The sequence below is a fragment of the Halichoeres trimaculatus genome, unplaced genomic scaffold, assembly GCF_033239565.1.
Source record: "Halichoeres trimaculatus isolate MK-OKI-2021-1 unplaced genomic scaffold, fHalTri1.1 fHalTri1_scaffold_13, whole genome shotgun sequence".
Classification (NCBI taxonomy): Eukaryota; Metazoa; Chordata; class Actinopteri; order Labriformes; family Labridae; genus Halichoeres; species Halichoeres trimaculatus.
Window position 1 is genome coordinate 33847170 of NW_027437191.1, and position 26832 is coordinate 33874001.

The window sequence follows — 26832 nt, forward strand, 5'->3', positions numbered from 1 at the left end:
AAATTTATTGAAAACAAAAGTGTTTACATGTATCGGCCTGTGTGAGCGCTATATAGATGGACTGTACAAAAACAATAAAGTAGCTACAGTACATACCAAAAAACTGAAGTTAATGTGTCTTCTACTAATTTACTGAAAAAGGTGTGAGAGTGCATGTTAAATATTAGCGGTTACCTCCAGCATGACTTCAAAACAGATCTGCAGACTTGCACAGGATTTTGTACAAAGTCTATCATCAAGAAAAATAAAAGTGCATTTAACATTTTTAATAACTGACCAAATTATGTGCAGTGTTTGCCTTAAAAAGATGGACGACTTCTAACTCTTTAAAACTTCTCAGGGCGGATCTATCAGAGCATAAACACAGAAGAATGAACCAGAGGAGCAAAGCTTGTACAATTTAAATCCTTTTATTTTATTATAATACATCAAAAACACAGACTGCATAATGTTGTGTGATTTGAGTGACTTCCTTTGATCAATACAGAGCTCACTGAACATGCACTCTGATTTAACATCACCATGTTCACATGAACAGTCGCCAACATTTGGTGTCTGGGAAAGACGGCCTTGTCGTGAGGGAGGCCAGTTTGTGCGCTTAAAAGAGTCTGACGTTTACAATCAGACCTGAGATAGAAGAATCTGCAAATAAGTGTTTAAGTTTGTTCCTACCTGGTCACATAAAGGGCTTCATTTCTCATTTTTCAGACGAATTTTAGAGTTAATTTGATTAACTTTGATGCAGCTGAAAATCCAAACTCTAAAAGTGAAAATTATGCCACCACTCATCAACGCTATGCAAGAAAAACTGAACTTTATTTGCTACTGTGTTCCAGGCCCAGGTCAGAATGAAGGAGGACGTCGAGGGAATTCAGAGATTAGGGTTTTACTTTTTGGCGATCTGCAGACGCTCGCTCACGTTTTCCCAGTTGATGACATTCCAGATGGCCTTGACGTAGTCTGGCCTCACGTTTTTGTACTGCAGGTAGTAGGCGTGCTCCCATACGTCGATACCAAGCAGGGGGATCAGACCTGAGGGTCAGAGAACAACTTATCACCTGGACTGTTCTGTTTTTAATGAGATGTTTGGAAATCGTAAGAGGAAAGACGCTGAAAGTTGGTTTGCACTGACCTGTAGTCCCCTGCAGGGGGTCCTGGTTTGCACAAGCAGTGATACGAAGTCTCCCACTCTCTTTCTCATAACCCAGCCAGCCCCAGCCTGAGCCCTGCACGGCCACGGTGGCAGCAGACATTCGCTCCTTCATCTTCTGGAAGGAGCCAAAGTCCCTCTTGATGGCCTCCATGAGCTCCCCTACGAGAGGTGACACAGACGTGTCTTTCTTCATGTGCTTCATAATGCACGATGCACATTAACATTCGGACAAAATACGAATCCTTTCATGCAAACTTTATTTGAAAGCTCAAAGTTATACATGTATGTAGTATTATTTTCTGTAAACATTCAGTCAGAATTACTCAAGCTGAATTTATTCCCTTTAATTACATATAATACAGAGCAAAAACATGGCTGACAGCATTTAGTGTTTGTAGACTAAATTTAAAAGCACAGGAGCATTTTCAACCACTAGAGGGCAGACTGACAAAAGAAAAATAAAAGTAAAAGATGGTACCCTCTTCTTTTTGGTTCCTGTTGTATGGATTTTTGTTTCTGTCAACTTGAGAAATATTATTCTCAGATTATAAATCTCTATTTTTTTTCATTTAACCAGGAGGTGAAAAAAAGATTTAATTTTTTTTTTCATTTTTTTTATTATTATTATTATTGATATTATTTTTCCTTTTTTTTAACTTAAAAAAATACATTTTATTTTAATTTTTTATTGTTTTTTTTGCATTTATAAATAAAAATATTACTTTTTTTTCTATTTCATTTATATTTTCTTACAAGGAGTGGCTGTATTTGTATTATTTGTATTGCCTGTATTCCTGTTAAGAATCATATGTTCCCCATTCATGCACCTTACTTTAGCGTTTTTATACCTGGGAGATGCTTACCGTCAAATATTACTATATGAACACATAATGTGAGATGTTTTATAATTAAAACAAAAAAATAAAAATAAAAATAAAAGACCGTTAAAATAAAAATCTTTTTGCAAGATTGCCCTTGCTAAGTTTGAATACTTTTGTTTTTTTTTGTTTTTTTAAGAGTTTTTACTAAAAAATCAGCTGACATGCTGTAATATTAGAGTTGGGGCAGTTAGTTATGCTTGAGAGGGTGGTGACACTCAAAAATAGAGTGTGTTATGAGGACAAAGAATGACCCAGATAAACAGAGATTGTCCAACAATTTAAGCAAACATGTAGTCATGTGTTGTCATGAGTCATGTGCAAAAGAGAGGCCATGCTGTTTCAGGCTTGTGTATGGATTTCTTCCTTACCTTGTGGCTCTCCACCCCCATTGGGAGAGAGGTTTGTCCAGAAGATGGTGTGATTGATGTGGCCTCCTCCGTTGAACTTCAGGGCAGCCTGCAGGGCAACCTGTGTTGTCACATCCCCTACAACACAGACCACACACAAGCAGGCGATTACAGAGGAACATATCAAAGCCAGGATTTGATGCCCTGTTTTAATTTTTCAACATAATATTGTGTTACATCTTCAGATCTACTAATACTGACACAATTTACAACAGTTCCTCGTGATTTTGTGTCCGTACCTTTTGCGAGCGCCTCCTGATACTTCTCCTCTGTGACGTTCAGGTTGTTGACATAAGTGGCGTGGTGCTTGCTGTGGTGCAGCTGCATGATCTCTGCGTTGATGTGGGGCTCCAGGGCTCCATAGTCGTAGGTCAGGTCAGGGAGCGTGTGCTTCTGCCTGGAAGCTGCTACCTGGCTGATCGTTTGGCTGAGGCTGGCTGCACACCTGTTACATAAGAGAGGGGAAACAAACTTCAGAAAAACTTAAATGATGAAAAAAGGCAATGAGTGGTCATCATAATATACAACAGGCACCTGTCTGTGCATACAGTATTTAAGGTTTTAGAATTAACTGGGAGAGAAAAATGACTTAAATTGAGCAGTTTTAGCAGCAGAAACCCAGCATGGGTGGGATTATCAGTTTAAGTTTCGACAGTTTGATAAGCCTTTAGCAAGTGGCTTGAAATGACCACAATGCCTGGAGTTGGTTGCAGATAATTATAAAGTGTTTTGGAAAGGTGTTAGCTTCGAGCTAGCTCTGTATAATTAAGTCAGCATGAATTAAAAACAGCATTCTGTCTCCAAAAGAACAAAAAGTGCACTGCTACTTTAAAGTTATACAAATATTTAATTTGGTGCGACACAAGCTAACCTTGATAAGCTGCTGAACTAAGTTAGCCTCCTGCTAGCTAACTGTTAGCTCTGAATAAACAACCGTCTCAAGTTCATGAGCAAACAATGCAAGTGAGAGTGTTCAGGCTCACGCGTTATGGAGCTGGTAATGTCATTTAATTGTAAGTTAATGTCAGTTTTACCTGCGTATTTGGCCAACTCTGCTAAGCATGTTCATGATAGTGCTCTCTAGTTGATAACTGCCCTTGAAGTGTGCATTTTCAGAGTGACAGCGCAGGAGACCGTACCACTATCCTGAGGCGGGGGTGTTCACTAGGTTGTTCAGGTATGAAACTGCCAAAAAAAAACGGCATTTAAAGCCACTATTATTTCATAAAATCTTAAAATGAGTATTAAATTACATATACTGTTATTTTTGAAAAACTGAAAAAGATTAGAAACATATAACCATACTTGACTTCTTATTCACACCCCCTCCAGCCACATTTCCTCCTTCTTCTTGCTGGCTCTCGTGTCTTTCTTAAAGATCCAGATGAGAGCACTTCAGGTGCATGCTTCGTGAATTTGAAATAATGAGCCTGTGACCACAAATTACATGAATCATAATTTCTTCATTCACAGAATGAACAAAATATACTTAATAAAATAAGACATTGCAATAAAAATTATATATAGCTTACACGTCTGAAAAACTTCTAAAATATATTTAATAATCACCAATAAAACTTGGAGTGATGTAAAGAACCACGTGAACGTCTCTTTTATCACAACGGAGGCTACAACGAAGATCGTCTATTTAAAGGCAAATGAATTACTCTTACACTATGCCAACGTGACCCTAATACTTGTGCTAGGCGAATATGTAATAATATGTAATGATATCGAAAAATGTATTTTTACTTTTCTCTTCTTGGCAAAAAGGGGAAGCTGAAAATCAAGAGCACATAAGCTATCAAACATCTCATTGTTAAATTTTCCTGCTTTAAGCGTACATATTTTTTTTTGTAAAATTAAAAAACTACAGGAAATTCAGCATATTTAGTATTCATAGTCACATCCAAAGTCATACAGAAGAGGATTTTGGGCACTAAAAAATGCGTCCAAAACTTTGTAATACAATTTAACAAAAAAAAAAAAAAAAAAGAAAGAAAAAAAGAATTCTGACTCCAATCTTAGATTTCTGACTTAAAAATTAGTTATAGGTAAACAGATTAAAAAAAAATAAAAAAATAAAAAAACGGGACCTTTTTTTCAGTGCCCCTCATCCTCCTCTGTAAAGTCGACACAGAAAATTTCATACATCAAAATATGAAGTCCAAGGTGGGACAATATATAACACCAATGTTATGTGAAAAGAGTCCTATAAAATGTTCTAATAAAAAAATAAAAAAATAAACTCAGTTTAGCAAAATCAGTTTAATATATACAGTGTAGCACAAAATCAGTAAAATAAAAGAATAGATAGAATATACTACAATTATTTAAGTAAAAATCAAATTCACTTATATACTTTCCAGAACCAATCTTGTATCACTCCTATATAAATATGTAAATAGTAATATATTTTTTCTACTTTTTTACACTTCTTTTACATTTATATTTCTTCAAATTTTTTATTTTGTATTTTGTTATCATTATTCTATTTAATTGTTATTGCATTACTGCACTTTTTTGTGAGCTGCTGTGGCAAAAAAAAAAATCCCCAAGGGGGATCAATAAAGAATATTCTATTGCATACAAATTATGTTTAAAAATTGTGATAAAAGTCAAACTGTAAATAATAAAGGAGTCAATGGATAAAATAAATCATTCCAAATTAAAAGATAGTTTTTTGTTTAGTTAAAGGGGGTTTATTTTGCCCTTTGAACTATTAAAGTTAACCACTGACACAATGAACTATGAATGGCTGCAGGTAAAAGGTCATTTGCTTTACAAACACGTATTTGGACCCGGATTTTTTCCACAGAGTGAGAGGTCTGTGTTTTCGCTGCCATCTCCGGTCGTGCTCTGCAGCAAGGCGAGTGCAGCAGCCGCTCGGCCAGAGCCATTCTGTTTAGCCTCCAGTGACGAAGATGATGGTGCTCACGCCGAAGCGAGTCAACTTCATATAAATTATCCCTTGTTTTTTTTAACTGAAGTTGCAAGTTTTTGCATCTTCACAAACCGTCGAAGTCGAGACTTTCCAGAAACATCGAAAGAAGGCCGTGTGGTAAGAGTTCTTACGTTTTAAGGCCTGTTATCTGCAGCCAAGAGCCCGCTAGTTTCAGGAAAAGGAGCGCAAGGGAGGGAGTCATTTCCTTCACCGCCATTTTGTGATAACAAGGAGCTGAAAACAGAGCCAAGAATTACATGCGGCGAGGATAAACTCAGGGAATACTGTTTCATATTGTGTATTTATTAACCCTTTAGTCATTTTTTGCTTGTTGGTGCTAAACGTGATTTCCCCTGAGACTTAACCTTGTGGGCTTATTTCGAGTGCTATTCATCGTTACCGCCTGCCACACCAGCTAACCCAAGGCTAGACAGCTTTTGTCGCCGGTAATTCCACCTTTTCTCAGTCGAGTACGTGTTAAATAAACTCGCAGCTCATACTCGACTCGATTTTCTGATCGTAATCGACATGATTAGCATAGATTTAGCATAGTTGTCATTCATGTTGTGTTAAAGTGCGTGGAGCAGTCAACGCGCCCCAGCACAGGATGATGCAGGCGCCGTGAACACGACACGAAGGGTTGATAAGTGATGAATTTCTGTCACCTTTTCTTCCAGATTCAACAATGACCAACGAGGAGCCTCTCCCCAAGAAGGTGAGCTGTCCTCTGTAATATTTTACCTTCATGTGTCTCAGTGTGAGCGTGATTGGTTGTTTTGCCCCTTTAATCTAAGCAGGGTTTGCTCCTCTCCTCTGCAGGTCCGCCTCAGTGAATCTGACATGAAGACCCTCACTAGAGAGGAGCTGTGTACGAGGTAAATAACAGCACTACTTGTGTGTATTAATCATGTTGATGAATAGGTTGAGCTGCTAATGTTTACACTGATTCCCCTCCTCCCAGATGGAAACAGCACGAAGCATATGTCCAGGTCCTGGAGGCGAAATATGCAGACCTGTGTTGTAAGTACATCTGCTCATCCATCCATCCATCCATCCGTCATCGTAATCCAATACGACACGATGGACATGATTTCACCTGCTAGTGTTACTCGCTTTGCACATCATGTTTGGCAGCTCATGAAAGCGCCGCGTCTCCTAACGCACCATCTCATCTTTCTCCGCCGCCGTCATAGCCAATGATGTGCCAGGGTTGAAGGAGTCGGAGGAGAAGCTCAAGCAGCAGCAGCAGGAGTCTGCGCGCAGGGAGAACATCTTGGTCATGCGACTTGCCACCAAGGAGCAGGAAATGCAAGAGTGCACTGTAAGTGTTTGTTTCCCCTCTTTCTCTTTTAACCCATATTTACTGTAAAACTTTGACCTAGAAAAAAGAAATCATCAAAACTTCTCACTTTTCATGACATATAAGGATTCAGCGCTCATGACATGATGCTACACTACACTTTACTATGACTCCATTCATTCCAGTGGTGTGTAGGCTAAAGGTAAACGGTGCCAAGCAGGGCATCCTTTGCTCTTATCAGACTGACAGCTCAGTGGATCACACACTGGCTTTACAGCAGCGCGCGCCGTTCTCTCAGGGCAGATAAGGTGAACGCAGCACACGCTGCCAGGTAGACGTTAGACTCTGATGTCACTTTGAATTTAACCGCTCTGCTCATGCAAATGCAGTCAAATAAGTTTTGTGGAAGTAAGGGTTGAATTTGCCTCTCGCAGGTGAGTTTGTGTAAAATAAATGTGATCTTTGTTGGGTGGAGAAGTATCAGCTGGTGGTGTGTTTGAAAGCAGATTATATTTTAAGAGGCTGTAGTGCAGAAGTCATGTGACTTTAATGTGATGGAGTTTTTTTCCAAAGTTAGTTTTTATTATTCCGTTGATTTTTTTTTTTTTTTTAGGAAAACATGCAAAAATTTCACACATTTTTTCCTTTTCCTGAAGTGAATTCACATTTTTTTCCTCCTCCAGGTTCAGGATTAATAAGACTGTAACATTTAAGTATAGACATTTTTTTTATTATTATTATTATTATTATTTTTATTTATTTTTTTGGCAACCAATTTTTTTATTTATTTATTTTATTTTATTTATATATTTATTTATTTATTCTAATTTATTAATTTTTTGGCAATCAATTGTTTTATTTATTCATTTATTTTAGCTAATTTATTTTTTTGTGCAATCAATTGATTTATTTATTCATTTATTATTATTATTGTTATTATTATTTTTTTTTATGTTATTTTATTCTTTCACAAAAAAAGGGCATGACATAATTTGATGACAGTAGCACATCACGTCACTTACAGACACTTCTTTTTAACAAACCCTCCTCATGCTCGTCTATATGTTGGTTTAGCGTGGATACAGGAGTACAGTAATACCCTGATTTCTTCTGTGATCAATAGGTGAAGGTAAAGAGAAAAAAAGATAATTATTTAATAAATTAAAGTACATTAACGGTGAATAAATAAGTAAATAAAAAGTCACAGTTAAATACATTTTTCTCAACCCAGTGAGTTTTTTTGCGCTGCAGCTGCAGAGGTCCAGGTTGTTTGCTGACTTTTCTGATTTTTGCTGCAGATATCACCAAATTTATTATGCTCAAAAATGTGCGTGTAAGTGTGTAAGAGAGCTTCCAGTGCACGGCTAGCTTCAGGACGCCACATCAAAACATGTGCAAGAACAATCCCACGCAGCCCAGAGAGCCTAGATCAGAAATAGAAGGACGTATAAGCTTCAGGAAATATCCCTTTCTTGGCGTGAGGTTCATTTTATGTTTGAGTTTAAAGCGTGTACATTCATGATTAAGGTTTGCAGACAGTTGACCAATATATATCATCCCCGGATAGATCAAGTTCTCTGGTTTCCACCTGTCTCCCACAGCTAATAACACATGTAGCTTAAGGGCGCACTTTAAGCTCGCATTGTTAATCTAAGGTGTAAAGAAAAGATAAAGTAGACTGCTTTAAAGTAAAATATTTCATCCAACAAAGGGGGCGTTTGCTAAGCTCCAGCTCGATCAGAGCTTGTTAACATGCACAGATTGTGTTTTAGCAAAGACTAGCTGGTAACACTTGTTTGTTTCATCCCGCAGACCCAGATCCAGTACCTCAAGCAAGTCCAGCAGCCCAGCGCGGCTCAACTGCGGTCATCCATGGTGGACCCGGCCATCAACTTGTTTTTCCTCAAAATGAAGGCTGAACTAGAACAGACTAAAGACAAACTGGAGCAGGCCCAAAATGAACTGAGTGCCTGGAAATTTACACCTGATAGGTAAAGACAATCAAAATAACCCCCCTCCCTCCAAAAAAGTCAAGACTTCCTCATGCCCCCCACCCTCACTCTCACTGCAGGCATGCAGGAACAATGGTGGGGGGGAGGCTGACAAAATGCTGTACTCACCACGAGACTCAGACTTTACAGAAAGCTGTGTTTGTTCTCGCGCTCTGTGCCAGCTACATATCACATAACCCACAGACAGATGGTCAGGTGACACTTGTGTTTCAGCTCTCCCCTCGTATCCCTTCACCGTCCACGGGCCTGAAGGAGTCCCAACTGATCCTGAAGAGGTGGTCTCTCACTGCCCGACATGGATGTGCCCTCCCCGCAGCCTGGGCCCCGAGCAGACAGTTGACTTATTAAGTAGGGGGGTTATGGTGGAGGGTGAGTCAGGCAGGGAGCCTCCCTAGCCGAAAACAGCAGGTGAACATTATAAAGACGATACTCATACTTTGTTTTAAAGACATTTAACTGTGGATTACGCCACACAAACCCCTCTAGCCTGCCTGAGTAAAGACTTTCTGGACAGCTTAGATTGGTTGCAGTAACATGAGGAAAGTTTCTAGATCTTAAAAAGTAAGACTTTGGGGGAAGAGACTCTAGAAGTGATGTTGAGACTGTGAGCGGAGCCAGATCCTCCAGTGTTGAGCGTCCTGTCCCGTGTCTTTGAGCACGGGCCCACTCACGGTAGAGTGTATTTACATGTTTTATTTTGTGACTTCTTTTCTTTTTTTATTGGCATTTCATTTGATCTTTTCTCTTGTTTCTCTAAAACAAACACTTACTGCAGTGTGTTTGAACCAAGAAGCATGATCAGCTGATCTTTGTTTACACTCGTAGCGTGGTTTGCACTTAAACTCATTCGCTGCCAGTTTCAGAGCATCTCGAACAAACTTTCTATGACTTTGTAAACACAGAAACGACCTCAGAAGAGTGGACGCTCTTCTTTTATGTCTGTCTTCCTGTTTTAGATAAAAAAAAAACAGAGAGCCTTGTACACATGTAGCCAGGCATTTTCAAAAATGGTGGTCAGTGTTTTCTGGTAAAACTTGTGCCAGCCAATCAAAATGAACCCCGTCGTTCAGCTGTGACGTTTCAATCAATGAATTAGTCTTTATTTTTATAACGCCAAATCATAACAAACGTTATCTCAAGACACTTTCCAAAAACGTGAAATAAAATTGTATTAACAGAAACCCAACATCAAGACAAAATAAAGATTCTGGTCTTAAAAAAGTAGACGCTTGACAACCAAAAACTCCTTTTCCTGGTGTCTACATGAAACCTTGAAACCTTGAAACCAGAGTTTTCCAAAAATCTTTATTTTGGTCAGAGTTTTCAGAAAACTTTACTTTTAGTGACGTAAAGCTGCGGTTTTGTGTGGATGACAGTAGAGGTGTGAAAAAAAATGGATACGGCAAAATATATATTTTTGTAGAAATAGAAATTCTTATTTTGGCCGAGTTGGAAGTAAATTACGACTTCTGCATCTCCACTGCAATAGATGGCGCCAAAGAGCTACTTCCCTGAATGTTGCCAATGATTTTATAATAAATATTATCCTAAAGTATATTTAAAATATTAAATTTCTAAACTTAATAATGTGGGTTTTTGTTGTACTGAGCAAATTAGTCTGCCATAGACATCAATTAGGGATGTCCCGATATTACATTTTCACTTCCGATACGATACCGATACTGCATCATTGAGTATTTGCCGATACCGATATTAATCCAATACGATATCAGCATTAAACTTACATAATTTTATTTCTTATTTTGTAGTATGTCATGTTAGAAAAGGCTTGATTAAGTGATATTATTCAAACAAAGAACAGTAGTCAGCAACAGTAGGTGTGAGGAAAAACTGACCCATTTATTATTAACCAATAGGTAACAGAAACTGCTTACATCGGAGATTTTAGATGCATTTCGATACGATACCGATACTTCATTTTTGCTGATATCGGACCAATATCCGATATCAATATCCGACTGGGACACCTCTAACATAAATGTTTTCCTTGGTCCTTTGAATTTAGAGAAATATTTTGATTTAAATCAACATCTCTATTTTTTTTCTTAGTTAACTGCGAAGATTATCGCAATATATCACAATATCGTGATACTATTGTCGTCTTTTCTCGGCGCCGCTCTTTCTCTCTGAACTACCGCGACACATCCTCAGCTGAACCCTGAGCTGCCTGAACTTTTCTGACTCGCAGCGTCTCGCGATGCCTCTGTCATCTCACATCTTCTCCTCATATCCATGCTGAACTCTCGTCAGAAGAGCGCACCGCTCTCGTCCACAGTAGTCTACGAGCAGGATTTTTACTGACATACCCTGCACAAACGTACGACACAAACGTAAACAATTGTAATGTAACTGACGTCGATGGCAGCGAATGAGTTACTGCTGGATTAAGCTGTGCTTAATTCTTGGGGTGCTGACTAAAACACACTGCTGTGGGTGCACTCAGTCTGGTTTGAAGGTTGTGAATGCAAATGTCTTTAAAGAGTCCTGTTATGAGTTGATGAACCTGTATTAACTGTATCTGTGTATTTTTGGATGTTGACCTCACACTTCCTCTCCTCAGCTGAACCTTCTCACTCACCTGTGTGGCCTGAGTCTGAAGCCACTGTGTTACAATGAAAACCACCTGACTCTGGCTTTTACCTGCTGCTGTTTGTAAGGGTTTAACTCTCACTCTGAGGGCAGATCTGAGCTGTGTGGGAGATAAAAGCAGGTCTCCTGTCACTGAATGTTATTCAATGCAAGGTTTTTTAACGACAAGCAGAATTCATGGCATGGTCTGACTTTATGAAACTGTTTTCACCTGAATGACTCCTGCTTTAACAGGCTGCTGAGACATCTCTCATTGCTGTTAAAAGGCTTTAGAAAGCAGCTCATTAAGGTTTTAAAACTCTGTCTTAGCTAAACTCAGGCCTGAGAAAAACTGAGAATATAAAAGCAACTGGTGTGCTGACTGTTGAAGTGTCCTGAGGGAGCTTTTTGGGGTTTTGATTTTCCTACAGGAACACTTGTTTCTGTCAGTTATCTTTTCAATATTCCTCGATTTCACATTTTGTTCTGCTTCTCCACAAACTCAGCAATGTTGGGTGTGCTGGTGTAATGATTGCTGCTGTATTTTTCTGAAGTGAAACATGTGAAAAACACTTGTGTTAAAGTCACGTTGGGAGCTTTTAGGAAGATTTTACATTTTCAGAACTTTATAATGTAGCTTTAACTGAAGGAAAATAATGTTAATGTTTTGACACAGAGAGGGTTTGTGTGAGTGGCTCCCTGATGCTGTGTGTTAGGATCAGAACTCTCAGGTAATCAGTCAGCGACCTGTGGATCAGCCAGCTGTGTTATGTTCGCGGTGTTTGTGGCCTGGTTCACTGTGTGATGTGAGACTTGTTTCCCTTACAGCCAAACGGGGAAGAAACTGATGGCCAAGTGTCGAATGCTGATCCAGGAGAACCAGGAGCTGGGTCGGCAGCTCTCCCAGGGACGCATCGCCCAGCTGGAGGCGGAGCTGGCGCTGCAGAAGAAGTACAGCGAGGAGCTGAAGAGCAGCCAGGACGGTGAGAGCAGCTGGGTTTCTCTGATTGGCTGCAGCGTGATGAGCGTGTGTCTTTAAACTGACTTTGTTCTGCTTCCTCCCAGAGCTCAACGACTTCATCATCCAGCTGGACGAGGAGGTGGAGGGCATGCAGAGCACCATACTCGTCCTGCAGCAGCAGCTCAAAGACTCTCGCCAGCAGCTCACTCAGACTCAAGGGGCCTTGGCCGGAGCTGGACCCAGCAGGACTTCCCCCTCAGCTTCCTCTTCGTCTGCCGAACCATCCGCCCAGCCGGACCAGGCCAACACAACCCCAGAACCCATGGGCAAAGACTTCGGGAGGGTCTCCAACGGACCAAGCAACGGAAACTCATCCCAGAGGAGCGAGACCACTACGCCCAGCCTGTACCGGGAGGTCAGCAGCACCGAGGAAGACTTTCCCATGTCCCCCATGGTTTCCAGCCCCGGCGAAGCTGAGACCAAACTGTCCAACCACTCCGAGGAGGCGTCGGGGAGTCAGGCGGCTGCAGGGAGAGTTGGAGGAGCTGTGGGTTTCGGGAGTCAGCTGAGTGCAGGGTACGAGAGCGTGGACTCTCCCACTGGCAGCGAGACCTCATTGACTCAGCACTCAAATGACACAGACTCCACCACCGACCCCCACGAGGACAAGACTGCCCTGGTGACCAAGGGCACCAGGACTGCAGGGTCACGGCACGCCCAGAACGGCCTAGACTCTAGCACGAGCGACAGCGCCGTTTTGTAATGTGACGCGTGCCGTCTTTTCTTTTTTTATACAGTATACAAACAAGGCAACAAACGCTTAGTCTGTGACGCAGCTCTGCTGTCCAGGACGTTTTGTTTTCACCCGCTTCCCTTCGCCTATTGTGATGCCTCGGTCACATTTGTGTTGCTAAGCAGGGATGTAACAGAAAGGGTTAATGTTAGATTTGAATTGAGTGGATGTATGATTTAAAAACTAGTACGTTTCATTCTGCTGTTGATTTGAGCACGTTCACGCTGTTCTCGTTTGAGCTCTTGACACTGAAATCAGGCATCTGGTGTTGTAACTCATCGTCAAGTCGGTAAAATCACTGAATTACAGTAGCTTCGCAAAATTCAAAAAGGTCATTTTTAGGTGTTGGCCTGTGTTTTTTTATTTTAATGCAATTTTAATTTTTCATTGACAACAATTTTGTTCAAAAGATTCAGTTGAATTGTGAGTAGTTTCTATGCGATGTTCATATTCTGACTTCAGTCCTTTTCATGTACTGACCAAATACCAATAAAGATTTTTAATACAAACTCAAAACTTTTATATTTTCCATTTTATTGTGAAATACTCAGGTTTACATGCATAAGTGTGTCTGGTGTTTACATTTTCAGTGGATTAAAAATGTTTTGATAAGAAAAAAAACAATATTATTTAAAATATGTTTAACCAACCCAACCATATAGTCTTTGTGTTTAGAAAAATATTTTTAATCATTTTATTTTTTAATTATCTGCATCAATATTTACTTGGGAATATGGTCTAATATCAAAATATCTGAATTAAATCCTCAGTGTAGTAACAGACTGGCTCCACTGTGACCACACGCTCCCCTCCACACCGCGTGGTGGCACTGTGGCGCAGTTAGCCCTCAGTTGAGCATGCAGCCTACTTCATTCAGTGCGGCTCTGCCTGTCAGACAGAATCAACAGAGCACGTAGAGCAGAGCAGACAACAGGAACAACACTGAGGAGCAAGTGTTGCAACTTCAGCCTGTTTTAATCTGTGAAAATGAACAACGAGCCTGTTGTCATCGTCTCTGCTGCTCGGACTCCAATTGGTGAGTAAAAACACTCTCTAACAGGAGCGTACACGGTGATTTAATGCAGTTTACAGACCTCAACGATGCTATTTCAGTTCCTCCTGGTCGCTGTGGTCACTTTATGTGTTTTCACACGTTAAATTATTAAAGTTATCGTGTTTTATTCTACGTACGTTTGTCATTTTTCAGCCGTTTGATTATCATTTTAATTTTTCGAAGTGGTTCGTGTAATTTAACAAAGTAAAGCGAGGGCTTGCGTCCCACTGATTGGTCCGCTGCCGGGTTCACTGTCTTCTGAGCGCTGTGATTGGCTGGCTGTCATAGTTCCACGTAGCACGAGCTCGCTACCATTGGTTGTCTGCTAAAATCCGCCTGCGTCACAGCAAGTGGGGTGTGTTCTGTATCTATGACATGAGTATGGTACATATAATTTGCCTACAAGACGAACGACTGTGTGTTACGTAAAAAAAAAAAAAATATATATATATATATTTGGTTAATTAAAAAATAATAATAATAAATAAATAAAAAATTCTTTTTGTCCTTCATCTTGTCTTTTCCTCTTTTATTTATTTATTTTTCTGTAACGCAGCTCTGCTGTCCAAGACGTTTTGTTCCTCTGCAATCATTAGTATCGTTTCTGCCAAATGTCATAAAAATGTAGAGTTTTGCTGCTCTAATGTTAATTATGGTCATAAAATAAATGTGGCATCAATGTGAATGTTGGTGTAAATTAATGTGAATCTTAGCTTCTACATCAAGGTGTAGCAGTCATGTTGAAGCACTAAGAATTAGACAGAATAAGTCTTGTGGTAAATCAAAGTGTCTCAGGTTGTTTATCTTCCTCTTTTTCTCACAGGGTCCTTGAATGGCGCTCTGTCCACAGTGCCTCTACCTGACCTGTGCTCCGTTGTGATTAAGGACGTCCTGAAGCGGGCTGGGGTGAAACCAGAAGAGGTCTCTGAGGTTATCATGGGCCATGTCCTAACAGCAGGTGAAAGATCTGCAGAGATCAAAGTGTCACTGACCCCTTATGAAATTTCTTCTGCTGGTTTTATATTATTGTCACTGAATTTCTCAGGTCATGGGCAGAACCCAGCGCGTCAGGCCAGCGTTGCAGCAGGGATCCCGTACCCTGTACCATCCTGGAGCTGTCAGATGGTGTGTGGGTCTGGGCTGAAGGCTGTGTGTCTGGGAGCTCAGTCCATCCAGACTGGAGAGTCTGCTGTGGTGGTGGCTGGTGGCATGGAGAGCATGAGCAAGGTAAGGAGCCACACTGAGAGAGCCACAGTGTGAGAGTGCAATCACATCAGATGGATAAGGTATGTTCTTCTTATTAGAGCTTTAATACTTTTTAGTATTACTTAGATGAAGAATTTCAAAACAACGGTTTATTTTACAGAACTGGACTTGGACTTTATAATGCCAGGTCTCCATGGTGCTATATTTACTTATTATACATGAGAAGTTAAATATCTAGACCAGGGGCTTGCAACCTTTACTTTCATATGAGCCATTTTGACTCAGCTCACCTGAATTGATGATACTCTGGAGCCACAAAATCCACTTTATCTTCACAATAACAACAAAAAAAGTGTATAAAATTTGATACAAAGTCAGAATTGTGTAAAATTTTGTCTTAAGAAAGTTTTTTGAATTTATAAAATTGTTGAAGTGATGTCTTAGTTTTTAATTTCAAATAAATTTACAAAAAAAATTGTATTTAAATCTTTGTCAAAAATTGAATGAAAAATAAAATAAATAATATTGCAAAATTTTTTGAATTTCAAAAAGTTTAAAAGTTTAAAAAGAAAAAATTTCAAAAATTATTGTAATTCAAAAATTAGCAAAAAAAAACAACCCTAAAATTTGCAATATTTGAAAACAATGAAGGAACGTTAAAAATGTGCAAAAATTAAAAAATCTTTTAATTTAAAGTTTTTTTAAATATGCTAAAAATATGCAAAAATATCAACCAATTTTGAAATTTCTAAAAGTTTTAAAAAGTAAAAAAATATTGAAATTATACCTGAATTACATAAAATATAGTGATTACACTGCTTAACACAACATTTTTTTATTGTTTGCTAATGTTTTACCATATATTAAGCATATTATTTAATATGGCACTTTGGCAGTTAAATGAATCTACCCACACAGAATTAAAATCTATGTATTTTTTTTTAGATTTGATGCATATTTAGTTCAACAAAATGTTCATGCCTGATTTTATTTAGTGTCAGTGTCTTTAATCATCAATACCCTCTGGAAGAAAAATAAAATTCTTTATTTTAATCATATATTTTTTTAAAGCTACAAGGAGTCAAAGTGCTTCATGATAACCCCCCCTTAAATAGTCCAAAACATAAAGACAGGAAATCTTTTAAAAACCTGTATCATAAACCAAAACAGAGAAGTAGCACCACCCTGTGGCATTTTTTGGTATCACAGTTGTGGAACCACATCTGAAATCTGATGTTTCAGATACTGTGATAAAAACAACAGATACAGCTTTCAGTTTAATGAAGGTAAATGATCTGTCACCTTCATCTTTACTGTTATGGGTTACCAGTTTACGCCTAAGTTTGAAAGATCTACTTCCTGTTCCTGTTTGCTTTATTCATGTTAAAGAACTGGTTCAGTATGATAAAAAGAGATGAGTGTTTTTACTTCCTCACTGAAGACGTCTTCACCATCTTCTGTCGTTTTTTAAGGCTCCACACACGCTGCAAATGAGATCAGGTGTGAAGATGGGCGACGCCTCCCTGCAGGACTCCATGGTGGCCGACGGCCTGACAGACGCCTTCCACGGTTACCACATGGGCATCACAGGTGAGCACGGCAGAAAATAAACAGAAACACTTCATCTAACACCTCGAGCGTGAGTTCCTGAGGTAAATCTGTCCTGTACCCCACGCCAGCGGAGAACGTGGCGAAGCAGTGGGCTGTGAGTCGAGAGGAGCAGGACCTGTTTGCCGTCCGGTCCCAGAACAAAGCAGAGGCTGCTCAGAAGGCGGGACATTTTGACCAAGAGATTGTGCCGGTCGTGGTGCCGTCTAGAAAAGGTGAGGAAGGAGCAGAGCAAGTTTTACGATGTGTCCCTCTGTCAGAGACGTTACCTCATCGATCTGTTCCACCTCCTCAGGTCCGGTGGAGGTGAAGGTGGACGAGTTTCCACGTCACGGCAGCAACAAAGACAGCATGTCCAAACTGAGACCGTGTTTCATCAAGGACAGCAGCGGCACGGTCACGGCTGGAAACGCCTCAGGTTTGAACTCCAGGAGTCAGATTTTCACATAAAGTTCACACCATCACTAACTTCTCACCTCCTCCATCTGTAGGTATCAACGATGGAGCAGCAGCAACTGTCCTGATGAGCCAATCAGAGGCAGCGAGACGAGGAGTGAAACCTATGGCACGGATCATCTCATGGGCTCAAGCCGGTCTTGACCCGTCCATCATGGGGACTGGACCCATCCCAGCGATCAGGAAAGCGGTGAGAGATCAGGAGCAGCTCCACGCTGAATTAAACGCTGAGATGCTTCTTCGTCTGATCTGGTTTTCCTCTGACAGGTGGAGAAAGCCGGCTGGACCCTGGACCAGGTGGATCTGTTTGAGATAAACGAGGCCTTTGCTGCTCAGTCCATCGCCGTGGTTAAAGAGCTCGGGCTGAATGTCGACAAGGTGAGAAAACGCCGACACGGCTGAATCAGCGTAAGATGTGTTTGACTTTAAAACCAAACCTTGCTGGTCTTCCCTCAGGTCAACGTGAGCGGTGGAGCCATCTCTCTGGGCCATCCCATCGGCATGTCGGGCTGCAGGGTGCTGGTGACTCTGCTGCACGCCCTGCAGAGGACGGGAGGCCACAAAGGCGTGGCGTCGCTCTGCATCGGAGGAGGGATGGGCATCGCCATGTGCGTGGAGCGGGACTGAGATGAAATGTGATGACTTTAACGAACAAGGGAAACTCTGTTTACACTGCAGGACGTGGTATTAATGTTTCACCAGGGGTAGATTCAAAGCTAAAGTAACTTTACTGTAAATCCTGGTTGTCATGACTTAACCAATTGAAGCTTTCACTGTGAAGTTTTCATCTTTCCTCAGGTTGTAGCTGAGTAGCATGTGACCTACTGTTAGATTTAGCTTAACGAGGTATAGATTAAAGAAATTATGAAGTATCATAATTTAATTTCTGCAACCAGGTATTAAATGTGCGTATTAGTCACTTTAGAGCTGAAAAAGAGGAACGCTAAATATGCAAAGGCTTGAGGAGTTCCCAGTAGGGATGGACTCTCTCAGACCAGATCTTCCTGTCAAACATTCCTGTATCTGATCAACGCTGAGCTTTTAACACAGCCAAGTGCCATAAGGTGAAGTGTACTTTGTGCTTCCTGTAGAGCAGCTCTTTGACTCCTCTGCAGCGGCTCTCTGTAGCTTTAAGAAAATATACTGAAATAAAGAGCTTTTATTTCTCTTCTGACACTAAATAAACTCCTGAGTTAACATTTAGTTGAACTAAATCTTCATCCCATCTGTCAATAAAGCCTGCCACCGCTCTACTTCACCTCCTACAACATCAACAGCCCACCAACTTTCCATGCACCTGTGGCTTACCTCAAGTTTTACAGCCCTGGGAAGATAACTACATCTACAAAAAGACTAATCTGGAAGAAAATACTGATTTTAATTCTGTGTGGATGGATTCATTTAACTGACAAGCTGGTTTGTTGTACACAATACTTATTTTTGGTGTGGCAATGTGGCAAGAAAAAACTTTTAAAGGAAGGGGTTGAGAGATTTAATCAAAATATGTTTTCAAATTCAAGAATTTTTTTTTTCTTCAAAATAAAGACATTTTTATTTTTCAAAATAATTAAATTTCCAAAATTCATGAAAATCATAATTTTGATATTTTAATTTTTTTTTTCAAAAATTAAGATATTTTTCTATTTCAAAAAATTCAAATTTCAAAAATTCATGAAATTCATAATTTTAATATTTGCATCTCTTTTTCAAAAGTTTTGAATTGTTTCTTTTTAAAAAAGTTTTATTTCCAAAATTCATTAAAATCATAATTTTGATATTTATATTTTTTTTCTTTATAAAATTAGAAATTTGTCTTTTTCAATTTAAATTTCCAAAATTTGTGAAAACCATAATTTCAATATTCATATTTTTTTTCAAATAATTTCTTTAAAAAAAATTTAGCAATCTTTATTTTTATTTTTTTAACTTTTGCAAAATTTTCACATTTTAAGATTTTTTGAAAAATATGCAGATTTTTCAAATTTCACCCTTTTTTTTTTTACATTTTTTATTTTATAATTCTTTTTTTTTATTTTGCAATTCTTACATTTTAAAATTTTAAAACTTTTGACTAACAATTATTTTTGGAAGTTTATGTAAAATTTGAAAGAAAGAAAATTACGACATCACATTAACAATTTCATAAAAAAATTAAAAACTTCCCATTTTGGTAGTTTTTTTTTTATTTTTTTTTACAATGTTTTTACTTTGTTTAGAATTCTTTACTCTAGTTTGTCTTTATTGTGAGGATAAAGTAGGTTTTGTGGATCCTGAATGACTTTAATGTAGTTGAGCTGAGGCTAAACGGCTCGTACCAAAGTAAAGGTCGCTGACCCCTGCTGTCCAGACTGTGAAATGTTTCCTGTCGTGAAGCTGCTCTAATTATCAGCAAAGAATTAAAAGCCAATTCAGAAATGTTCCTTTGACTCGTTTTTTAAAGCGTCTTTAAAACAGAAACAAACAGGAAGTCGACCTGAATTAACAAATCAACGGTCATTTACAACCATTGGAGCTTTATTAAGTGTCCAAAAAAAAAACAGGTTACCTACAGTTTGTTTGTGGAGAGGAGAGCAGTAAACAGGCAAAGTGCACGGCCTACACTAAGACAGCCACAAAGAGCTCCTAATGTATAAATACAGACGATGGACTGACCCGCTGCAGGTTCTAACCCTGCAGGGACCCGGACTGTACGGCCTCCTGGTACGACTGGCCGCCCTCCTTCGGCTCGGGGAACAGTTTGATGAGGTCGTCGATACGCAGGATGGTGATGGCGGCCTCTGTGGCGAACTTCAGGCTCTTTGTTTTGACCATGGTGGGCTCGTAGACGCCGGCCTGACGGTTGTCTCTGGGTTTTCCGTTGACGAGGTCCAGACCAATCCTACGACACCAAAACAGAATGAGAAGTTTATTTGTTGTTTCCTGAACAGAATATCCCCTCACACTATTTTCCAGCTCAACAAGCTTGTCAGGATCCACAGATTTTGTAGTTTTCAAACAGGAAGTAAGGACGGACTCACCACTTGAGATTCTTGCGCTCAGGGTTGACCTGAGCCTCGTTGTGGAAAGCCCGGAGCTTGGCCACCAGGTCCGTGGAGTCCTGAGCTGCGTTCACAGCCAGAGTCTTGGGGATGACGAGGAGCGACCGTGCAAACTCAGCGATGGCCAGCTGCTCCCGGGAACCCTGCAGGAAAGACCAAATCAGCAACGTCAACGGGAGAATTTCCTCCACAGCTTCGTGCTCTTTAAACCGTTTTTCACGTCCTGGCTCACCATGCTCGTAGCGTAATTCTCCAGGTAGATGGACAGTGCTGCCTCCACAGCGCCCCCTCCTGGAACGACAGACTTTGACTCCAGCACTCTCTTGACCACGCAGAGGGCGTCGTGCAGCGAGCGCTCCATCTCGTCGCACATGAAGTCGTTGGCCCCGCGCAGGATGATGGATGCTGACGTGCGTGCTTTGGTGCTGCAGGGTTCAAATATTTTTAGATTATTTTTTTAAAATTCCACCAGATTCATACAGGAAATTAAAAAAAGAGCCGTTCTTACTTCTTGACGAGGATGAGCTCATCATCACAGATGCGCTCCTGCACGACCTCTTCAGCCAGACCGAGCATCGTGGCCTCGAACGTCTCCTCTCCCTCCAGGTTGGTCAGAGATGGGCAGAGGGTGGCTGAGAGGAAGAAGAGATAACGTCACCACTTTAAGTTTCTTTCACTGATTAGAAAATAAAAATATTTCAGTTCTTCCGGCTCTTTCCCCGTACCTCCTGTTGCCTTTGCGATGCGTTTGAGGTCCCTCTTGAGAACCCTCCTCACTGCCATCGCTCCCACATCCACAAAGTATTTCAGACACATGTCGTCGATGCCTCCGGTGGTCAGGATGACGTTGGCTCCTGCAGCCAGAATCTTCTGGATCCTCTCCTTGGTGATATCAGATTCTCTGGAGGAATAAAATCAGACTTTTACTCACAGGTGACACTGACAGAAAACATGACATGATCAGAAACAGAGCACAGAGCTGTCCAGCCCAGGGTCTCAGTGCAACAGCTCAGAGCGAAGCTGCCGTCTGGACCTGGGCGGTTTGTTTTCTCCCACGCGTATCACTGTGTACGCCACTGAACCAGCATCACAGCAAATTAAAATGGGACGACTCTGACGGAAGTTTGTGGTGAGAAAATATCAACCTCTGTCTGATCTGGTCCAGCTTCTCGGGGTCGTTGATGATGACTTGGACTCCCATCTTCATCTTGGTCTTCTGCAGGCTGAAGTCCAGGCAGGCGATCTTGGCGTTAACCACTCGCTTCACCATTCCTTCGAGACGAGATTTTAAAAAAAGGAACAGTCAACAGCAAACCTCTGGACCAGGGGTCTGAAAACTTCATTTAGGAGCCACATAATCAACTTTATCTTCACATAAAAGGCAAATAAAGGTACAAAATTCTATACATAGTAAAAAACCTAGTAAATAATTATCTCTGACATCTTAGCTTTTAATTTTGATCAATTTGCTTATGTTAAAAAAATGGTAATATTATTAATTTCATAAATTTGCAAAATTCTTTAATTAAAATGACATGATAATTTTTTCTTAAATGTTTTAAAATCTGCATTTTTTTCATTTAGATGCAATATATATATTTTTTAAATTCAAATCTTAAACTGCCAAAAATTTCATGAGTTTGCAAAAATAATTGTAATTTTTAAATTTGCTAGATTCCCAAAATATTGTAAAAATTAGAAAAAATTGCAACATCAAAACAAGGAATTTAAATAATTTGAAAAAAATATGCAGAAATTGAAAACACATGGGAAATTTGCAAACATTTAAAAAATTTCAAAACTAAAAAAATGTGATTTTTTCTAAATTTAACAAATGTCAAAAAAATGTTAATTCAATAAATTTGCAAAAATCTAAAAAAAAAAGAAAAAAAAAGTTCAAATAATTTGAAAAAATATGCAGAAATTGAAACACATGGGAAATTTGCAAACATTTTTAAAAAATTTAAAAACTAAAAAAACGTTGTTTTCTTTCTTTTTTAAAAAAATGTAAAAAAAAAAATGTTAATTCAAAAAAATTGCAAAAATCTTTAAAAAAAAAAAAAGGAAACAAAAGGAAAAATTCTTTTTTTTAGTAATATTTTTCAAAAATTGTAAGGAGCCGCTGCAAAGGAGTCAAAGAGCTGCATGAGGCTCCAGAGCCACAGGTTGAAGACCCTTGGTCTGAAGGATTAGATTACATCTTGTAACTCAGTGTGAGGATTAACTCAAATATTAAACACACTGTTTTAGTCAATTATATCAGACTGTCTGGCTAGAAAAATGGTGACGCAGTTTAAATGACTGCGTCTAAGTTCTTTGAAGCCAGTTTGATGTTTCCCACGCGTATCACTGCATACGCCATCAGGAGGCAGAGCAGTAAATGAAATGGGAGTCAGCCAGTTAATTCTGGGATGTTTAAAGTACTGCAGTGTCTGTGTCTGAGCTAAATTTTCTCTTTCTTGTGTTAAAAATCAAAAACATACCTTGTGAGCCGACTATACAGTTGACTGCATATCCGTTGACGAGGAAGCTCTCCTTCTGGCTGCGGCCGTGGGCTTTCAGGACGTTGACTGAGTTGATGGGATACTTGGCCACCCCCTTACTGTCCACAAACTTCACAGCCATGGCAGCATCTACCACCATGTTGGCGAAAAAGTCAGCGTCACTGAAGACTCAGGGTTAAGGCAGATACTGGATGTTTCTCGTGTACATGAGGTAATACATCACAGATTCTTCTCAGGAGCTGCTGAAAACTCCAGGGGTACAAAGAGCAGTGAGCTGCAGGTTTGATTCAAGCGAAATGAATCCAGCGCACAAACACAGAAAGGATACACGCCAATGATTTTTGAGGACATGGAGGTTTTGGCTGCATTTATCAAGCACTCTCTGCCCAGGTCGTCTGTCCCGATGGTGAGGTTCTCGTTGATGTAGCGAACGGCTTCCCTGGAAGATAAAAAAACATATTAAAGATTCAACACATCAGATTCATCCTTATTTTCATTTCTAACTTTTTTTTCTTGGACAGTTTCATAGGCAGGATCTTAAATCCTTTACCTTTTGTTGTTTTGATCTTCAATATTTTTCTCCACATTTCTCTTTTTCTTCTTTAGTTTTATTTCTTCTTACAGTTTGTTTTCATGATGCAAAGCATTTTGTGACATTGTTTTTGAAAAGTGTTATATAAATACATTTTATTATTATCCTGAGATAACGAGCCTGTCTTTATTAAGAGTGCAGCTGTTCAGTTGTTCCTGACGTTAGTCACTTACTTGCAAGCCAGACGATATCCACTGATAACTGATGTGGGATGGATCTTCTGCTTCACCAGCTCATCTGCACTCTTCAGTAACTCTGCAGCAAGGATTACCTGCAAATATTGGATTTGGTTCGATCAAAAATAGGCAGCAATAATAGTTCATGGTTTTTTTTTAACACAGTAAGAAATGTATAATGTGCCATCGTTTCATTAGAGGTGGCAGATGTTCAGCTGCACAACCCCTTCAGACATTGATGGACAGTTACTCTGTCCTGTTAGCATAGCCGCACACCTGTTAGAGGCAGATGCATGGTACTGAAACAGGACATCATGTTCACAACTAAACATCTTTTTATAGACTTTGAATAGGCCTGTCACGATAATAAATAAATCAATTAACCAAACGATAAATAAAAACGTCCTCGGTAAGTTTTCCAGCCTCGATAAACTGACACATGCATATTTGTTTTCCTTCTCTCTTTCGACCAAAGAGACTGAATGAGAAGATGGCTCACTACCTCTATCTTTCCTAACATCGGGGTGCATAGGTTCTATAGCGGATTTAGAGGATTTATAGCGGAGTGAGCATCTGTCAAAAAATGTGATCTTTGGGGTGAAGACGGGGCTGCTCACGCGTACACACAGAGAGAGCTGAAGCGAGCGTCCTGAGGGGTAAGGAGGAAACACACGCTAATATGAGTGATGGCACCAAAGATACAGTTCTTAAGCCGCCTGCCACAGTCCCAGTGTGGGAATATTTTGTTTTTTATCAGAATGAACAAAGTGTGAGCTCATGAACACCAACGAGCTGATATGTGGCATTTGTTTGAAAATAGTGGCGACGAAGAAGAAGAGGGGTAGTGCAGCGGAGCCTTGTTCTTTGACAATCCGCTCTTACTGAGGCTTTTGGTCTGCAAAGTAAATAGAAATAAAAGCGCCAAATGGTGGGCGCTCAAAGACAGATACATTACCAAAGAAATGCAGCCCTTCAATACGGTTGAAAGCCAGAAATGTTAAAAATGTTTGACAGACAGTATGGATTGACTGGGAAAAAGGACATGTTACAAACAATTCAGGAACTGTATAAACTCCCTTTTATTTAGGCTAGAGTTTTTATTGTTGTTGTTTTTTTTTGGAGTTTTGTTTTTCTTTAGAGACAGGGTCTATGTTTTATTGTTTTTGATTAGTATTAATTATTTTCATTGACATGAATTTTTTCTAGGAGAGTCCATTTCATTTTTATTGTATTTTTTTTTCTCTTTCTTGTTTGTTAAATTTATTATATTTTTTGTTTAATTTATTTTATTTAAAAGATCCTGACCTTTTAATTACAGTTAAATACTCTTAAGAAATTAAAGTTTCTGGCTTTTGATATGGTGTACTCGCTTTATTATCCCATTAATCATAACTAGATCAATGAAAAAAAGGGAAAAAAAATCAAAATAATGTTGACAATAATATCATTTCTCAGCAATAATATTTTGGAAAATTATCGTGTAGCAAAATGTGTTATCGTGACAGGTCTGGACTTTGAATCACCAACTACAGGTGAATCTACAATTACAGATCATCTTCTTCCAGAAACTGTAAGCAGGTTTCATAGCAGCAGTCTTCACCAAAGCTACCACACCACACAGGAGCAGCTGTTGATCCACTCACCACAGACGTGGTCCCATCCCCGACCTCCTTGTCCTGCAGGTCAGCCAGTTCACACAGGACCTTAGCAGCTGGGTGCTCCACTTCCAGCAGCTTCAAGATGGTAGCTCCATCGTTGGTGATGGTCACATCCTATCAACAGATCAATGACACAGATGAGCAACTCGAACAAAACTTTGATTATACTGAAAAGATGGGAAAATTTGTGTTTTGTAGCGACACAGACCCCAATGTCGTCCACCAGCATCTTGTCCAGACCGACGGGTCCGAGGGAGCTCTTGACGATGTTCGCGATGGATGCTGCGGCCATGACTGCAAAGACAGAAAGGAGGCTGCTGCTCACTTCTTTCTTTCCATTTAAAGACAGATTTACAATATCCAACATGCCTATTGTTGTTTTTAACAACACCTCTGTAAATAACATGTTAAGTCATTTCATTAGATGGGGTACACACACAGAGTTAGCCACACCCTCAGATCATGACAGTGTTTTTCTATCCCGTTAGCATAGCCTCCCATTCAAGGAAATGAAAGGAAGGTACTGAAACGGGATGCAACAACCACAGTTAAATAAAACTGTCGAAAAGCAGCTGTTGAATTAAATAAAGCACACTCTGATGTTCTTTGCTGGGTAATAAAACAGCAGGTTAGCTTCACGCCGAGTGTTAGCCGGCGTTAGCATTAGCCACACGTGTGCTGCAGGCAGTGAATTCAATCCGTTCTACCGCCGCTGAAACGAGACGCGGGAAAAACACACAAAGCGTTTATGAAAGATAAACTCTCTCCGTGTTATAACTCACCATTCTGTGTGCGAACTGACTCGCCAGTTGATCTCTGGCCGAGCACATTTAGCGGACCGTCCAGTAGCGACATTTTTAGACCACCACACAACCAAGAAGAAAGGATGGAGAGCAGGGAATTATGGGTAAACCGGTAACGAGCGGAAAGTTCGAGAAGAAAAAAATATTTAAAATATCGTCGAACTATTCTAAAATGGATCCTTCCCCTAAGAGAATGACTACGAAATAAACATTTTAATTTAGTTTCACGTCATAATGAGCTCCTATTAGATTAGAAATAAACGTTATGTGATAATTCCCCAAAAACTTCATTACCCAGCATGCCTGGCTCTCTTCCTCTTTTGTCATGATGCCTGACTCACGATATGGGTAGTTGGTCACAGACGCCCTCCTGTGTTAGTTAGAGGGACGTTCAGATCCAAAAATTCAAAAAAAGATTAATAATGAATTAAAAAACATCGTTCATACGTTTTATTATGAATTCATCAATCTATTTATTTATTTATTTATTTATTTATTATTTTTACTTCTGTTGATAAACAACCATATCTTTTATAGACTGAATGTTTTCTTGTAAATAAACCCTTAAAGTAGATTAGTTAGAGGGACGTTCAGATCCAAAAATTCAAAAAAAGATTAATAATGAATTAAAAAACATCGTTCATACGTTTTATTATGAATTCATCAATCTATTTATTTATTTATTTATTTATTTATT

General features: G+C 39.5%; 4 protein-coding genes and 1 non-coding gene across 5 annotated transcripts; 2 read left to right on the forward strand and 3 right to left on the reverse strand.

Annotated features, from left to right (window-relative positions):
* Window positions 1-391: 391 nt before the first annotated feature.
* On the reverse strand, window positions 392-3584 carry sod2 (superoxide dismutase 2, mitochondrial). Its single transcript, XM_074685930.1, has 5 exons — window positions 3476-3584; window positions 2681-2886; window positions 2403-2519; window positions 1133-1312; window positions 392-1032 (listed from the first exon to the last, which is right to left on the reverse strand). Exons 1-5 carry the CDS (start codon window positions 3508-3510, stop codon window positions 887-889), a joined length of 684 nt encoding a protein of 227 aa, XP_074542031.1. The 5' UTR covers window positions 3511-3584; the 3' UTR covers window positions 392-886.
* Window positions 3585-5267: 1683 nt separating this feature from the next.
* On the forward strand, window positions 5268-13544 carry wtap (WT1 associated protein). The gene is made up of 8 exons (XM_074685475.1): window positions 5268-5502; window positions 6063-6100; window positions 6205-6260; window positions 6347-6405; window positions 6579-6706; window positions 8498-8676; window positions 12115-12269; window positions 12352-13544. Exons 2-8 carry the CDS (start codon window positions 6071-6073, stop codon window positions 13008-13010), a joined length of 1266 nt encoding a protein of 421 aa, XP_074541576.1. The 5' UTR covers window positions 5268-5502; window positions 6063-6070; the 3' UTR covers window positions 13011-13544.
* A 383-nt stretch (window positions 13545-13927) lies between these two features.
* Window positions 13928-18866, forward strand: acat2 (acetyl-CoA acetyltransferase 2). Its single transcript, XM_074685156.1, has 9 exons — window positions 13928-14076; window positions 14918-15052; window positions 15140-15321; window positions 16773-16890; window positions 16980-17123; window positions 17204-17326; window positions 17400-17554; window positions 17632-17742; window positions 17821-18866. Exons 1-9 carry the CDS (start codon window positions 14028-14030, stop codon window positions 17989-17991), a joined length of 1188 nt encoding a protein of 395 aa, XP_074541257.1. The 5' UTR covers window positions 13928-14027; the 3' UTR covers window positions 17992-18866.
* A 1007-nt stretch (window positions 18867-19873) lies between these two features.
* Window positions 19874-26248, reverse strand: tcp1 (t-complex 1). Its single transcript, XM_074684553.1, has 12 exons — window positions 26115-26248; window positions 25541-25626; window positions 25318-25446; window positions 23672-23769; window positions 23235-23345; window positions 22886-23067; window positions 21548-21674; window positions 21128-21303; window positions 20911-21034; window positions 20635-20827; window positions 20382-20545; window positions 19874-20242 (listed from the first exon to the last, which is right to left on the reverse strand). Exons 1-12 carry the CDS (start codon window positions 26185-26187, stop codon window positions 20029-20031), a joined length of 1677 nt encoding a protein of 558 aa, XP_074540654.1. The 5' UTR covers window positions 26188-26248; the 3' UTR covers window positions 19874-20028.
* On the reverse strand, window positions 25731-25868 carry LOC141802462 (small nucleolar RNA SNORA29). Its single transcript, XR_012599488.1, has one exon. It is a non-coding gene; the product is annotated as a small nucleolar RNA SNORA29 (small nucleolar RNA).
* Window positions 26249-26832: the final 584 nt, after the last annotated feature.

Coding starts and splice junctions, on each gene's coding strand:
- sod2 (XM_074685930.1), bottom strand. CDS start 3,510: ATGAACATGCTTAGCAGAGTTGGCCAAATACGCAG. Junction 2,520..2,680: donor TCAGGAGGCGCTCGCAAAAG/GTACGGACACAA, acceptor TCTGTGTTGTAG/GGGATGTGACAACACAGGTT. Junction 1,313..2,402: donor TGGGGGTGGAGAGCCACAAG/GTAAGGAAGAAA, acceptor CACCTCTCGTAG/GGGAGCTCATGGAGGCCATC.
- wtap (XM_074685475.1), top strand. CDS start 6,071: ATGACCAACGAGGAGCCTCTCCCCAAGAAG. Junction 6,101..6,204: donor AGGAGCCTCTCCCCAAGAAG/GTGAGCTGTCCT, acceptor TCTCCTCTGCAG/GTCCGCCTCAGTGAATCTGA. Junction 6,707..8,497: donor AGGAAATGCAAGAGTGCACT/GTAAGTGTTTGT, acceptor TTCATCCCGCAG/ACCCAGATCCAGTACCTCAA.
- acat2 (XM_074685156.1), top strand. CDS start 14,028: ATGAACAACGAGCCTGTTGTCATCGTCTCTGCTGCTCGGACTCCAATT. Junction 17,124..17,203: donor CGTGGTGCCGTCTAGAAAAG/GTGAGGAAGGAG, acceptor CCACCTCCTCAG/GTCCGGTGGAGGTGAAGGTG. Junction 17,327..17,399: donor CACGGCTGGAAACGCCTCAG/GTTTGAACTCCA, acceptor CTCCATCTGTAG/GTATCAACGATGGAGCAGCA.
- tcp1 (XM_074684553.1), bottom strand. CDS start 26,187: ATGTCGCTACTGGACGGTCCGCTAAATGTGCTCGGCCAGAGATCAACT. Junction 23,770..25,317: donor GGGATGGGACCACGTCTGTG/GTGAGTGGATCA, acceptor CAATATTTGCAG/GTAATCCTTGCTGCAGAGTT. Junction 21,035..21,127: donor CATCGCAAAGGCAACAGGAG/GTACGGGGAAAG, acceptor TCTTCCTCTCAG/CCACCCTCTGCCCATCTCTG.